Source organism: Oncorhynchus gorbuscha, unplaced genomic scaffold (genome assembly GCF_021184085.1).
Source record: "Oncorhynchus gorbuscha isolate QuinsamMale2020 ecotype Even-year unplaced genomic scaffold, OgorEven_v1.0 Un_scaffold_1071, whole genome shotgun sequence".
Classification (NCBI taxonomy): Eukaryota; Metazoa; Chordata; class Actinopteri; order Salmoniformes; family Salmonidae; genus Oncorhynchus; species Oncorhynchus gorbuscha.
This window is the reverse complement of record NW_025744434.1, coordinates 95,505-111,731: the sequence shown is the minus strand read 5'-3', so window position 1 is coordinate 111,731 and position 16,227 is coordinate 95,505. Positions and strand designations below refer to the sequence as shown.

General features: G+C 42.3%; 2 protein-coding genes across 2 annotated transcripts in view; one reads left to right on the top strand and one right to left on the bottom strand.

The window, feature by feature from the left end:
• Positions 1-12,180, bottom strand: part of LOC124016890 (polypeptide N-acetylgalactosaminyltransferase 13-like) — a 55,290-nt gene extending 43,110 nt beyond the window's left edge. Inside the window, 2 exon segments of the mRNA XM_046332231.1 lie at positions 5,496-5,758; positions 11,725-12,180. Of these exon segments, the coding sequence (XP_046188187.1) occupies positions 5,496-5,637 (142 nt within the window). The 5' untranslated portion in view covers positions 5,638-5,758; positions 11,725-12,180.
• A 2,205-nt stretch (positions 12,181-14,385) lies between these two features.
• rprma (reprimo, TP53 dependent G2 arrest mediator candidate a) lies at positions 14,386-15,706 on the top strand. Its single transcript, XM_046332233.1, has one exon. The coding sequence runs from the start codon at positions 14,602-14,604 to the stop codon at positions 14,911-14,913; it is 312 nt and encodes a 103-aa protein (XP_046188189.1). The 5' UTR covers positions 14,386-14,601; the 3' UTR covers positions 14,914-15,706.
• The last annotated feature ends 521 nt before the right edge of the window (positions 15,707-16,227 follow it).

Below are 16,227 nucleotides of genomic sequence, written 5' to 3'. Positions count from 1 at the left end.
GGCGACCAGTTTTGATAGTTTTTAGCCGCACCCTCATACTACTCCTCCTCTGTTCCGCGGGTGATGTGGAGGTAAACCCAGGCCCTGCATGTCCTCAGGCACCCTCATTTGTTGACTTCTGTGATCGAAAAAGCCTTGGTTTCATGCATGTCAACATCAGAAGCCTCCTCCCTAAGTTTGTTTTACTCACTGCTTTTAGCACACTCTGCTAACCCTGATGTCCTTGCCGTGTCTGAATCCTGGCTCAGGAAGGCCACCAAAAATTCTGAGATTTCCATACCCAACTATAACATCTTCCGTCAAGATAGAACTGCCAAAGGGGGAGGAGTTGCAGTCTACTGCAGAGATAGCCTGCAAAGTAATGTCATACTTTCCAGGTCCATACCCAAACAGTTCAAACTACTAATTTTGAAAATTACTCTCTCCAGAAATAAGTCTCTCACTGTTGCCGCCTGCTACCGACCTCCCTCAGCTCCCAGCTGTGCCCTTGACACCATTTGTGAATTGATCGCCCCCCATCTAGCTTCAGAGTTTGTTCTGTTAGGTGACCTAAACTGGGATATGCTTAACACCCCGGCAGTCCTACAATCTAAGCTAGATGCCCTCAATCTCACACACATCATCAAGGAACCCACCAGGTACAACCCTAAATCTGTAAACAAGGGCACCCTCATAGGCGTCATCTTGACCAACTGGCCCTCCAAATAAACCTCCGCTGTCTTCAACCAGGATCTCAGCGATCACTGCCTCATTGCCTGTATCCGCTACGGAGCCACAGTCAAACGACCACCCCTCATCACTGTCAAACGCTCCCTAAAACACTTCTGTGAGCAGGCCTTTCTAATCGACCTGGCCCAGGTATCCTGGAAGGACATTGACCTCATCACATCAGTTGAGGATGCCTGGTCATTCTTTAAAAGTAACTTCCTCACCATTTTAGATAAGCATGCTCCGTTCAAAAAATGCAGAACTAAGAACGGATATAGCCCTTGGTTCACTCCAGACCTGACTGCCCTCAACCAGCACAAAAACATCCTGTGGCGGACTGCAATAGCATCGAATAGTCCCCACGATATGCAACTGTTCAGGGAAGTCAGGAACCAATACACTAAGCTAAGGCCAGCTTCTTCAGGCAGAAGTTTGCATCCTGCAGCTCCAACTCCAAAAAGTTCTGGGACACTGTGAAGTCCATGGAGAACAAGAGCACCTCCTCCCAGCTGCCCACTGCATTGAGGCTAGGTAACACGGTCACCACCGATAAATCCATGATTATCGAAAACTTCAACAAGCATTTCTCAATGGCTGGCCATGCCTTCCGCCTGGCTACTCCAACCTCGGCCAACAGCTCTGCCCCCCCCCCCACGCAGCTACTCGCCCAAGCCTCTCCAGGCTCTCCTTTACCCAAATCCAGATAGTAAATGTTCTGAAAGAGCTGCAAAATCTGGACCCATACAAATCAGCTGGGCTTGACAATCTGGACCCTATATTTCTGAAACTATCCGCTGCCATTGTCGCAACCCCTATTACCAGCCTGTTCAACCTCTCTTTCATATCGTCTGAGATCCCCAAGGATTGGAAAGCTGCCGCAGTCATCCCCCTCTTCAAAGGGGGGAGACACCCTGGACCCAAACTGTTACAGACCTATATCCATCCTGCCCTGCCTATCTAAGGTCTTCGAAAGCCAAGTCAACAAACAGGTCACTGACCATCTCGAATCCCACCATAACTTCTCCACTGTGCAATCTGGTTTCCGAGCCGGTCACGGGTACTAAACGATATCATAACCGCCATCGATAAAAGACAGTACTGTGCAGCCGTCTTCATCGACCTTGCCAAGGCTTTTGACTCTGTCAATCACCATATTCTTATCGGCAGACTCAGTAGCCTCGGTTTTTCGGATGACTGCCTTGCCTGGTTCACCAATTACTTTTCAGACAGATTTCAGTGTGTCAAATCGGAGGGCATGCTGTCCGGTCCTCTGGCAGTCTCTATGGGGGTGCCACAGGGTTCAATCCTCGGGCCGACTCTTTTCTCTGTATATATCAATGATGTTGCTCTTGCAGCGGGCGATTCCCTGATCCACCTCCAAGCAGACGACACCATTCTGTATACTTCCGGCCCGTCCTTGGACACTGTGCTATCTAACCTCCAAACGAGCTTCAATGCCATACAACACTCCTTCCGTGGCCTCCAACTGCTCTTAAACGCTAGTAAAACCAAATGCATGCTTTTCAACCGTTCGCTGCCTGCACCCGCACGCCTGACCAGCATCACCACCCTGGATGGTTCCGACCTTAAATATGTGGACATCTATAACTACCTAGGTGTCTGGCTAGACTGTAAACTCTCCTTCCAGACGCATATCAAACATCTCCAATCGAAAAACAAATCAAGAGTCGGCTTTCTATTCCGCAACAAAGCCTCCTTCACTCACGCCGCCAAACTTACCCTAGTAAAACTGACTATCCTACCGATCCTCGACTTCGGCGATGTCATCTACAAAATTGCTTCCAACACTCTACTCAGCAAACTGGATGCAGTTTATCACAGTGCCATCCGTTTTGTCACTAAAGCACCTTATACCACCCACCACTGCGACTTGTATGCTCTAGTCGGCTGGCCCTCGCTACATATTCGTCGCCAGAACCACTGGCTCCAGGTCATCTACAAGTCCATGCTAGGTAAAGCTCCGCCTTATCTCAGTTCACTGGTCACGATGGCAACACCCATCCGTAGCACGCGCTCCAGCAGGTGTATCTCACTGATCATCCCTAAAGCCAACACCTCATTTGGCCGCCTTTCGTTCCAGTACTCTGCTGCCTGTGACTGGAACGAACTGCAAAAATCGCTGAAGTTGGAGACTTTTATCTCCCTCACCAACTTCAAACATCTGCTATCTGAGCAGCTAACCAATCGCTGCAGCTGTACATAGTCTATCGGTAAATAGCCCACCCATTTTTACCTACCTCATCCCCATACTGTTTTTATTTATTTACTTTTCTGCTCTTTTGCACACCAATATCTCTACCTGTACATGACCATCTGATCAATTATCACTCCAGTGTTAATCTGCAAAATTGTAATTATTCGCCTACCTCCTCATGCCTTTTGCACACAATGTATATAGACTCCCCTTTTTTTCCCTACTGTGTTATTGACTTGTTAATTGTTTACTCCATGTGTAACTCTGTGTTGTCTGTTCACACTGCTATGCTTTATCTTGGCCAGGTCGCAGTTGCAAATGAGAACTTGTTCTCAACTAGCCTACCTGGTTAAATAAAGGTGAAATAAAAAAATAAAAATAAAAAAAGGCTCTCCAGAGGGTGGTGTGGTCTGCACAACGCATCACTAAAGGCAAACTATCTGCCCTCCATGACACCTACAGCACCCGATGTCACAGGAAGGCCAAAAAGATCATCAAGGACGACAACCAACCAAGCTACTGCCTGTTCACACTGCTACCATCCAGAAGGCGAGGTCAGTACAGCTGCATCAAAGCTGTGACCGAGAGACTGAAAAACAGCTTCTATCTCAAGGCCATCAGACTGCTAAACAGCCATCACTAACTCAGAGAGGCTGCTGCCTACATTGACACCCAATCACTGCCACTTTAATAAAAGGATCACTAGTCACTTTAAACAATGGCACTTTAAATAATGCCACTTTAATAATGTTTACATATCTTACATTACTCATAAGTGTATATTCTGTATTTTATACCATCTATTGCGCCTTGCCTATGCCGCTCGGTCGCTCTGGATAAGAGCGTCTGCTAAATGACTTAAATGTAAATGTAAATATGTACATATTCTCATTTACCCATTTAGATTTGTGTGTATTAGGTAGTTGTTGGGAAATTGTTAGATTGCTAGTTAGTTACTACTGCACTGTCGGAACTAGAAGCACAAGCATTTCGCTACACTCACATTATAATCTGCTAACCATGTGTATGTGACCATTACGATTTGATTTGTGTTTGTGTGCCATTCAGAGGTTGAATGGGAAAGACAAAAGTTTGAAGTGCCTTTGAATAGGGTATGGTAGTAGGTGCCAGGCGTACCGGTTTGTGTCAAGAACTGCATCACTCAACAGTTTCCTGTGTGTATCAAGAATGGTCTATCATCCAAAGGACATCCAGCCAACTTGACGCAGCTGTGGGAAGCAATGGAGTCAACATGGGCCAGCATCCCTGTGGAACGCTTTCGACGCCTTGTAGAGTCCATGCCCGGATGAATTGAGGCTGTTCTGAGGGTTCCTAATGTTTCCTGCACTTTATTTAAGGGATTCACCCAAATGACATAATGACATATTGGTGAACTATCCCTTTAAGAATGTCAAAAAAAGGCCTAAACTAAATAATATTAACATGTGTAATACAAGGATCAAAGACCATTAGGCAAACCAAATACATTTTACAATGTTCATTGGAGCCTCTTAAAGCAACAGAGAGAATAGGTGACAGACTGCCAAAATCCTAAGCCATTAATTCCCCCAAAAGCTTACACTGACATATTTAGTCGGAAAATGACCTCAATGCTGAGCGCATGTGCCAAACCGGATAACACCATTTCAATTCAACTAAGAGCATAAGTAACTCGTATGTACTCTAACTTCAGGCCCTTGTTGTGATGGAAATGAGTCTGGAATCGAGAAGGCCACGTAACTTTTGAGCTTCATTCTGGCAGAGGTTTCTCCCCAATTCCAACCTTGAAAGCAGCTTAGCGGGCCACTTGTAAACCTGCTTACTGGAAAGGCCATGTCGGGAAATACTGGGCCAAAGAAGGAAAGGACACTCCTGTGGATAAGCTTGATTAACCAGGGATACGGAAGATCCAACTGAAGCCAACAGTTGGATCAAGGCATAGTGTATCCCAAATGGTACCCTATTCCCTATAAAGTGCACTAGCTTCAACCAGAGCCCTAAGAACGCTGGTCAAAAGTAGTGTAGTATACAGGGAATAGGGTGCCATTTGAAACGCAACCCTTTTCTCATTCTCATGTGTTTTTCTCTTAATTGTGCACCCAGGCTGAGATTCAACAAGTTTATTAGTAACTCCATTGCTTTTCTTTGAAGTTACTTTGGTGTTTGTTCTCCAAACTTCCCAAAAGTATAAGCATGAGAATAGTGTAATTTGTATAGGACTCCTGTGTTTACATCGGACAACTACTTGTTCGAGTTGGACTACCGTGTCGAGCTGGCAAATCTGTGTCAAATAAATGTCTGTCTAGCCTGAGTCATGGTGACTGTTTCGCAGGGCCACAAACCCACATCTACAGAGCAAACGCTCGAATGTATGTTTGATTAGGTTTTAAGACTAGAGTATCAAATCCATTGGCTTCTATGGAAGTCATCCGTTGTGCTTGTTTCACCAACCATTGGTGCATTGTCTATGCGTCTCTGAAGTATGCTTTTGGTGTTGTTGTTTGTGTCTTGCTGGTGAGAAACCTCATTTCACCTCCTGGGATAAATAAAGTTGATTCAATTTCGGGCTCACCTCTGAGAGCAGGCAGCAGCGAGTGGTCCTTCCTGTCATCACATTTATTACATTCACTGAAGTAGAGCAGCAGGAAGACATCCACCAGCACCCAGACAAGCGAGGTGGTGAGCACCACCTTACAGTATATGAAACGCCGCATCGGCCCCCCGTGACGTGACGTGGCGGCAGAGAGGAATCAGCAGGCTGGCCCCTGACAGAAAGCAGGAACTCTGGAGTCTAAACAAGGTAACGGAGGGGAGACACACCAGGATGTCATCCCACTACAAGAGAGAGGAGAGAAAAACACAAAGACCTGGTTGGAGAGAGAACTTTGAGAAATGAAAAGAAAACGTTTAATTGATGAAATGTTAAGAGTGAACATTGTGACAATGAAACTGAGGAGAATTCATTGATTTCACCAACAGCTAACTTCCTTTGAACATGTATTTTCATATGGAACACGGTTGTTGACAATGACTTGGTATTTTTCCATTTGAGATAGAAAAGCAGAAAGCTAATTCCTTCCTCAGAGAGTCTGCATATCATCTGTGGTTTATTGGCAGATTTGCCTAGACCAGGCAGATAGATTTCAGTCCAATGAGAATGTTTGTGCGGAACAGAAATCTCAATGGAATGAAATGAATACCTCACTAGTATTCCGCATGAAAAAAAAAACAATTTGCTATGTAATGTGACTTTCTCTAAGGAGAATTACTGGTTTACAGAGGCAACAAGCTGCATTCAATTCTCCCTGTATGAAACTGTGTGTGTGTGTAAAATCACAATAGATGTGCCGGACAAGACCGCTCTAAAAGAAGCAGTCCGAAGAGAATAAATAGACAATGTTAACAAAATGGACACTCTTTTCATAATATTAATTCATATCCACCTGACAACTTTGTTACGATAGTGATGGATTAGATCACAACTGAAATAGAGCGTGCTTTGCACGTTTTCTATTTTCCTCCGACAAATGTTCATCTCCGATCCAATGTTATGATGTACAAGAAGGTTGCTTTGACTGAAAGGTCTACACTGTGGTACTTTCCCTTTAAATGGCCTGTAAAGCAATAAGAGCTATCCATGATCCCAAAGTCTTGCGTTTTCATTTCGGGGGGGAAATTAGACCATATTAAATGGCATTAAAAGGCTATCAAATATGTCTGTCTTACACACAAATTCTGCTATTGGAGTGTTCTGTGGGGCATTGAGTTTCCATAAACGCGGTCACATAACCACACGCAAAAATACAACTGAAAACAGAAACCCCCTTAGTGTACGTTGAAGTGGTGTGTGTGTGTGTGTGTGTGTGTGTGTGTGTGTGTGTGTGTGTGTGTGTGTGTGTGTGTGTGTGTGTGTGTGTGTGTGTGTGTGTGTGTGTGTGTGTGTGTGTGTGTGTGTGTGTGTGTGTGTGTGTGTGTGTGCGCGCGCATTTTTGTTTACCCACATCATCCTCCAATATGCTCAAGGCCCTATGCCAATGGATGGTTCTTATAACACCCCTCTAGACTCATCCCCAGAAGGAAATCTGACTCTCCCATTTCCTTATCATTCTCCTGCTGCGTAGGTGCAGCGTAGTGCAGTCTTTGCGCTCACAACATCCCTCTCTGCTTCCTGTATACGTCCATCACAGTAGATGACAAGCCTGTCCTGAGTTAACTCTTATCGCTTCCAAAAACAGAGATACTGTCCTGTAGGTTCAGTCCAGGCCTAACCCAACATACCTGATTCCGCTATTTAAAGGTCTGGGTGAGCAGCTAATTAGTAAAAACAGGTGTGCTTTGGTTAGCCTCACACTACCATCCTGATCTGGTGAACTTAGGGAGTGAACGTTATTTGTAATAAGGGCTACATGGAGAAAATCGGACCTCTCTGAAATGAAAAATGGATGGCCATCCGTTCAGCAAGATATAGTTGACCTCAACTCTCCCTGAACGCCGTTGCGCTCACAACATCCCCCTCTGCTTCCTGTATACGTCAATCACAGTAGATGACAAGCCTGTCCTGAGTGAACTGTTATCGCTTCCAAAAACAAGCCTGGTCGCCCAGTCATGTTTATTAGTTGCGTCACAGCCCCGTAAACAACAGTCCCACTGATAATGGTTCATCATTGGCCGCTTTCTGTCATAAGTAGGCCTACAAAGCTTACCCACATTTACAGGACATCTTAGGGGGGACATTAGCCCCAAAATGGCCTTGAGGATGGCAGTCTAATAAAATAAATAGTCCTTTGTGTGCAATGTTGTCATCCGTTGCGGCCTTTTCGCAAACCATAAAAACGTATAGATTCCGGTGATAAGGTATTCAAATCCTCCATTTCAAAGACATCATGAATCTGATTGAAATGAAAGAGACCAACGCCTAGTAACACTAGACCGCTGGAACCGTACTCCACGCATTACTTTCATCATATTGAATTCTATGCTAATTTCTGCAGAGAGGAGAAGAAGAAAAAAACTCGGAAACATGTCCGCTGTGTTTTCCCGCGGCCATCTGCTTAGAACTGTCGAGTGCAATGTTTGGGTCTGGTGCCACCAACCAGGCTGGAGGCGACACTCGCGTTCCCCCTCTGAAGCGGCTGGGTCATTAGTCCAACCATCTGCACGGATGAATATTTCCTGTCTGTTGAGCAGTGCACTACAACAAGGTCTCTCCCCTCATTACAGCATACATTTCAGCTGAAAACACTTGTCGGAACAACACAAACCTTATTGACCGTGGCGACGCTTTGACGCTTTAACCCACGGGCCAGAAGTGTTACATTTCTTGGCACCTCCTGACACTGACAGTTACTGTTTGACTGTATCCATACTCCTACACATCAAACAAGGCTGCTCTAAAGTTCAAACAATGGCAATTCAGCTCTAATGTTCTCTATCATTTCCGACTGGTTTATTCTGGAATCCCAGATGCAGAATTATCTGAAGTACATGATTCTTCACTCAAGAAGCAGACTTAACTTCTCTTAATACAAGCTCACTGAGGTACACTCCAGGGCCACTGATATAAGCATTATGACAGGGAGCACTTTGAGCCCAATCTTTTACAATGTTCAGAAAAGGATAAATCAGCACAAATCGTCCAGCGTCAGGCATTCAGGGTACAGGAAATGATTATCAGGATGGACTAGAGGGCTGATCCTCTTAAGTCCGTCCGTCGCTCCGATCCAATGGGGTGCCGTGACGACGTCAACAACAAAGGGAAGAGGTGGGCTGTGCTACTAAAGTACACAAGGGAATACTTTAGTGGCACATCTGTTGTGCAGGGCCCCACAACTCTCATCCTGGAGATACCGTCCTGTAGGTTCAGTCCAGCCGTAACCCAACATGCCTGATTCAGCTATTTAAAGGTCTGGGTGCGCAGCTAATTAGTAAAAACAGGTGTGCTTTGGTTAGTCTCACACTACCATCCTGATCTCATGAACTTAGGGAGTGAACGTTATTTATAATAAGAGTTACAAGGAGAAAATCAGAACTCTCTGAAATGAAAAAAAGGTTTGCCATCCGTTCAGCAAGATATATTTGACCTAAACCCTCCCCGAACGCTTGAAAAAAAACAAGTGACCTTTCGCTATATCTAAAATAATAATGAAAACATCAAATGGATAGCAGAGAACCTGTCTACCATTTACCTTCACTTATTGAACAGACCAGCGCCTTAGATATGCAGTTTTAGAAACTGTTCTTTGTCCTGTAAGCATTAGGCTACATGGCAACGAATGAACTTTGAGAGAGCACAGGGCTGTGGGCCAGAAGGTTGTGGGTTCGCATACCACCGTAGACAAGAGTAGACATGGAAAGATCATCGTATTTACAGGTCCAAGAAGAAATGGCCTTTTATAAACATTTCATGCAATTCTACATCATTTGACATATTAGCAGAATATTTTGAAATACCACACACATTCCTGAAATTACAGGCTAAGAATGGACAGAGAGATAGGCCCATGTGTTCATCTGATCATATTTTTACAATTCTAAATCAGTGTGTCTTGTCTGCAATGAAACTGTCCCCTTTTTTGCAAATAATTTAATCTGAGACTTCGTTAGGAATCTGAGCATGGTACTTCCACAAGTTAACCTACCCAGACAGAGTAGACGTAGTGACACTGCTGGCTACTCTTCTTCCATGGCTTAACCCGACTTGAGAGGGTCACAAGTGTTTCCCTAAAAGCTGTCTGGGTTTAAACATCTTCTACTGTACAGAAAGTGAATATCTTTAATCAATTGATACTGACAGAATTAGATTACTTTTCAAGCAAAGTCCATTTTTTTGTCTCCTCGGCTATAGAAGAATGTAGCTTCGCACTCTCATTCTCAAACCGAACAGAGCATAGGCTATAGGCCAGTCCGCGTGCAAGACTTCATTATTTGGACTAGGCCTAATCATAAATTATTTTCAGAAGAAGCCTTTGACTCTCCTCCTGAACTGCCATCATAGACCTACACAGCACAGCCATTGGTAGGGCAGCACACACAAAAAAATATGGAATCAGCAAGAGCAGAGCAGGCCGGGGCTCAGGATTGTAATATCCATTGCAGTGTGTAATGCAGCCTAGTTGTATTTACACCATCCCAGAAGCTATCTTATGAATATAACTTTGTTCTGTTCTTCTCCGAGCATGCACTTCGTAGCCTATAGGCTATGGATTGTTTGATTGAGACCACACTAAATAGCCTATAGGCTATGGATCGTTTGATTGAGACCACACTAAATAGCCTATAGGCTATGGATCGTTTGATTGAGACCACACTAAATAGCCTATAGGCTATGGATCGTTTGATTGAGACCACACTAAATAGCCTATAGGCTATGGATCGTTTGATTGAGACCACACTAAATAGCCTATAGGCTATGGATCGTTTGATTGAGACCACACTAAATAGCCTATAGGCTATGGATCGTTTGATTGAGACCACACTAAATAGCCTATAGGCTATGGATCGTTTGATTGAGACCACACTAAATAGCCTATAGGCTATGGATCGTTTGATTGAGACCACACTAAATAGCCTATAGGCTATACGCCCAGCGGAGAATCAGAGATGAGGGGCGGCATCGGCCACACATCGATATATAGCCTAATAAGCAACAAATTCCAAAACACTGACAAATATCAACATTTCATTATTTACAAAGTACATGACCCTCCCCTGGACTACATTGAAAAAGCATGACCCTCCCCCATTTTCCTCCAGGTGCCCATTCTGTGCACTTATATCCATCCCAAGCTCACGAGATCAGGATGGCAGTACGAGCCTTTGCTTTATGAGGGTTGGACCGGAAAACCTAGAGGACGGTAGACCCCCAGGAAGAGGACGTAATGTAAGTATCGTACCACTCGATTCATCGAGACCATTATGAAGTGAGAGACAACCCACAGGGTGTGATATGGTGGAAAGCCAAGCGCACACTCCCTCCACTCAGCAGCAGACCGATAAATAAGAGGCTAAAAGGGAACATATCGATTCATCTGTTGTCTTTTATACAGCTGAACTGATCTAAAGACAACGTGTCCATAACAAATAGGCTAAGTGAGACTTAACTTGTTGACCTATTTTGAGAACCCACTGGCTACTACCACTTCAACTGTTACCAGTGTCTCACTGCAGGGTTGGCTTCGATTTGAATACAAGGCAGTCAATTCAGGAAGTAATACTGAAATTGCAATTCAATACTTACAATAGGCCATCTGTTTTCAATGACTGTTCAATAAGTGAAGAGAAGCAACAACAAAAAATCAAAGCTATTTGTGTCAAAGATTTTCCCATTTTTGAATGACCCCCAACCCGGCCTCACAGCACTATATCGAAAGGTAAATTGCTAGAACAATCGTGTGGCAAAATGTCATCCTTGATATCGGACCTCCACAACAATCTTGTCATTACGATGGATGAGTAGGGTATCGACTTCCAACTGCTGCAGAAGGACAGGTGTATATCCAGGCTACAGCTCATCGATCTCATTCCTACATTCAAGACTAAGATTATCTAATTGGAACGCTTAGCGACATTGTTACAACAAATATTGTAGATACAGCCTATATCAGCAGCAGGCTGATATAGGACCTTACATTCCTGCAATATCTAATTGACAGTCTAGAATCTAGTAATTAATAGACGGAACACTAGAACATGCTATATTCCTAATGAACATTTCTACTGTAGCCATCTCTTATGACATTGTCTGAATGCTGAAAGATGAAAGCACGTCATTCAAGAAACATGTCATTTTGTACAATACTTACAGAAAATATGCCTTATTGTAATCAATTAATGGCACAATGATGTCTCGCTTGCCAGCAACGTGTTGCATTGGGTTAACAGCACTAATGTAATTCACTAATCATTTTTGAATGGTTGAAATGGTCAATCAAACTATCAAGCCAAATGTTCCGCAGACGGGAGACCTGTATCTGAATGAAGAGCATAATTTTACGTCTCGATGATGTTGCTGGTTGGCAATCTTCCTTTGCTTGACAGTCTTTACTAGTCCGTCTTCAGATGTACCGCAGTCCCCCCGACGCGACACGTAGACTACCGATATATTGTAGCCTAAACAAGTTCCCCTGTAATCTCTAACATTATATGCAGCGCAAAATGATATGTCTTTGTATCCACCTGTTCTCGGAAAGAATAATGTATAACGGGGTAACGGACAGGCGATACGTTCTGGTGCAATCTACCATGAAAACTATAGAGGCAATAGTCCTTTTATTCATCCGTAATTGGTTGCAAGTCACGTCGATCAGGAAGTCCTGCTGATCCTGAGCATCAAGGGCGTCTGGTAAATGTATTTCTTTCAGTGTGCATCATATGGGAAATAGCCTAAAGCACAAAACTCAAATACATAGGTTACACATGACATATTGAAGTATCCTACGATACATAATATACTATATTCGTGGTATGAATTATTTGTAGGCTATATCTGAAAATATAAGTAGTTTATACACAGTTATTAATGAGTTAATATGTAGGATCTCTAACGTTAAATAGTCAGTAGATAGTTATAAAGTCTTTGTTCAAATTGTGTGATTGTCGTTTGGTGCTTCCAAAATTTGAGTTGATATATGAACAATTCAAAATCAATTCAACCTAAATTAGGAGCAAAGTTGGCACCTTATACAAACCAATATTATCCAGAAGAATGAATCATTTCTCAATCTGGCCCTAATTATCATCACAGCAAAACTGAACAGAAAATGTTTTGAGTGCCAGTTTTGTAACCTATACCTAGGTTTACTATGTTAGCATTGCTCCGTTCTCATGCCACAACCTGGTCTCAGAGCATTTTGTATTATTCTGTAAGTAAATCGAGACTCTCCATTTAGTATGGTTCGTATTGTATGTATTCTTTTTTGGATGCCAATCGCTCATTTCTTATATGTTTTTGAATTACAATTTGTATTATATGTTACACATTTGCAAAATATACAATATGTTACGAATTAGTAAAATGTACAATATGTTACCAATTTGCGAAGATATCATGTTACAAATTCTAGCTAGGTGGCTAACGTTAACTAGGCTAGGGGTTAAGGTTAAGGTTAGGGGAAGGGTTAGATCAAATGGTTAAGGTTCGGGTTAGGCGAAGGGTTATCTAAAAGGGTTAAGGGGGATAGTTAGCTAACATGCTAAAGATGTGGCAAAGTAGCTAAAAAGTAGGAAGTAGTTTAAAAGTTGCTAAAACGCTAAAGTTGTCCATGATGAGATTTGAACTTGCAACCTTTGGATTGGTAGACGTTCACGTTAAATGTCCACCCATCCTCTAAACCTTTTCTTTTTGCCTAAAGTAACCATGTGTCCAACGTAACCATACCAAACTTAATGTACTTGTATCATCCTAATTGGAGATTCCCGGATTTGTGTACAGAATAATACGAAATGCTCTGAGAGGAGGTTACATACAATGGTGTCACTTTTCTACATCAAGTACTATACTGCCATCTGCTGATGATTTAGTTTGGAACCAGGGATGAGCTTCAGTAGGCATATTTTTCAAGTCTTTATTATCTCAATAATTTAACAGCTTCAATAACACGTAACAGTAAAAAGTCAGGCATGTATACCAATAGAGTACATGTACAGTAGGTCAAAGACTATAGTTCGGGTCAAATATTGGGCATAGTAAGTATAATTAAAAAGGCAATAGTTCAGACTAGAATTGATTGCATTTGGATATACTTTGGAAAACAACAATATATGCATGTATTTTCAAAGGATACGTCAATTACAATTAAATGAATTAATTAGTTTTAGATAAACCATTCGACATCCACTAGATGTCAGTGAAAGTATTGTAACGACCCTGGGTTTATAAACGTAGAAATCGACCCTGCCGCACGAGCTAGAAGGTCGAGGGTTCGAGACCTGCTCCCTGCTGTTTCATTACAGTATTGATCATAATGTACACTTGATTTAGCTAGCCCGGAGTGCAGGGACGAAAGAGTTTAGGCTTGACGTCCATATGGACCAATGGAATGATTCCAAAATAAAAGCTCTGAGCCTGAGTACCCGGCACCGGCGTGCGAGCGAGATCAAGTACACTCTGCGCACCTATGAAATTAAAGAGTCACGACGCGAATTCGACAGAGGTTGAGACTGTATTAACTGACAATAACAATATAAAATCAAAAATCTGCTACATTATAAAAATGTAAACCAATATTGGATATTGAATCCAAAATTGCACTTTTTCACCAAATTGCATTTATTTTCCCCATTATTGGACTGGATGGAATGGGCAGGTGCAGGGTTTTCAGCCATCCATTTACGCATTGTGTGTTTCATTGATCATGCTCATGGTGGCGCTACTACTATACACTCTTGGAAAACAGCACTCTCCTGTGCGTCCTGAAATGGTTTCACCCAACCAGGTAGGTTATAATAACCATGGGTTGCTGGAACATCATAAATGCACTGTGGCTGGGAAGAGGACATTTGGAAAGGTATGCCAAAGCAGTTTGATACACACCAGAAGACAGATTTAAAGGTGGCATTTCAATCTCCTGGTTCTCACTCTTCATTTTTTTCTGCGCTTGTGGGGAATTTTTCTGAAATTGCGCTTGAAAGTGCGCTTTTGGCTGTTATTTGTGGTGCCAACTGAACGTTGAAAAGTGGAGATGAATTCTACCGCTTTCAATCAAACGGAGAACTCAGGACTTTTCAATAAGACTGAAGATATTTTTTGCTGTAACTTTTCATCAGTGGTGACTGATAATGGTTTCGTGGCGCCGACTCCGGATGAGAGAAGTCTCTTTCTCATGAGAGTTGTCCAGATTGCCGTTATGTGCGTGTTATCGCTCACGGTGGTTTTCGGTATATTCTTTTTGGGCTGCAACCTTCTCATTAAGTCGGAGGGAATGATCAACTTTTTGGTGACGGACAGAAGACCATCCAAAGAGGTAGAAACAGTCATTGTTGGGGCATATTAGTAGCCCAAAGAGCGCTTTTGGAGACTTTGTCAAAATTATTTGTTCTACCACTGATGCCCAGATGATTAATCCAGTTTTCACCAAAAGCAGAGACGGAGCTCAATTTTCACATAAAATCCAGTCTCCATTGTTCTTTTCTTGTCAGTTGACGAAAATGTAGGATCCAGCAGGTGACTGAACAGTCAGGAGGACAAATTAGGGGTAGGGCTAAACATTTTAAGGACACACATCTCCAAGAAGTATATAGCCAAAATCATCTTTCACTTTTTGTTAAAGACAAACAAACAATGTCAATTGAATTGTACTATCATTTGAATTGGACCCACTAGATTGTTATAGCCTATTGTTATAGCCTAAGTGACAATCGTTTTTTACTTCTAACACTGTCTCGTATTGCTAAAGCAATGGGGATGAATTAATGTTTTTGAAAAATACCTATGTGTTTTTGCATACAATATGCAAGTCAGTATAATGATTTAGTCAATGTGTCTAATGGGTTTCCTATTGAACATTTGTAAATAGTGAGTGGTTAAATGCATGAAAGGTGGATATATAATAAAACAACAGTAGTTTATCTTTGTTTATTGAAATAAATTAATCATGTAATTATGTTGACGTTTTCAGTTTGAGCGATTCTGATTTTCCATCAATCTGCTCTGTGTTCATTTCAAACAATCATGGCCACAGTATGACTATTTCAGTTGTATTGAGATCATTCTGATTACAAAACCCTTCAAATGATAACATTTTATACTGTATCAATATATTAAACATGTACTGTTTATTATTTTAATATCACCACATTTATTTTTGCAGTATATTCTATTGAAAGTGTGGAAATGTCATAATTGACAGGGCACATTGAGAGAAAATGTGTGACATTAGCACCTTGTTGGAGATTGACTCTTGGAGCCCCCAATGGTGAACCACTGAAACCAATGTGATGAGCAAGGTTGCTTTTTCCAGGATTGATGTGTGACGTCCTAGTCCCATTGATCAGTCTGGGGTTTAATGGAAACCTGCCTGACAGTGTTCGTACCATATCAGATGCTCAGAAAACATATACACTCTAAATGATGGGTTAAAAAACCAACCCAACTATTCTTTAGTGTGTCGGATATTGTAGTATGACCCCAATTAGACCCCTCTTTGTCTGGGGACCTTGAACATGATTAGCTCACAAATGCATGGTGTTATAACAATCCACTATATAGGACTTATCTTGGTTTGATCAATTCATTCTCTCTAATGTGGTGGTCTCCTGTTTTCTATAACACTCTTAGACATATGCACATGATTTCAATTAATTATATA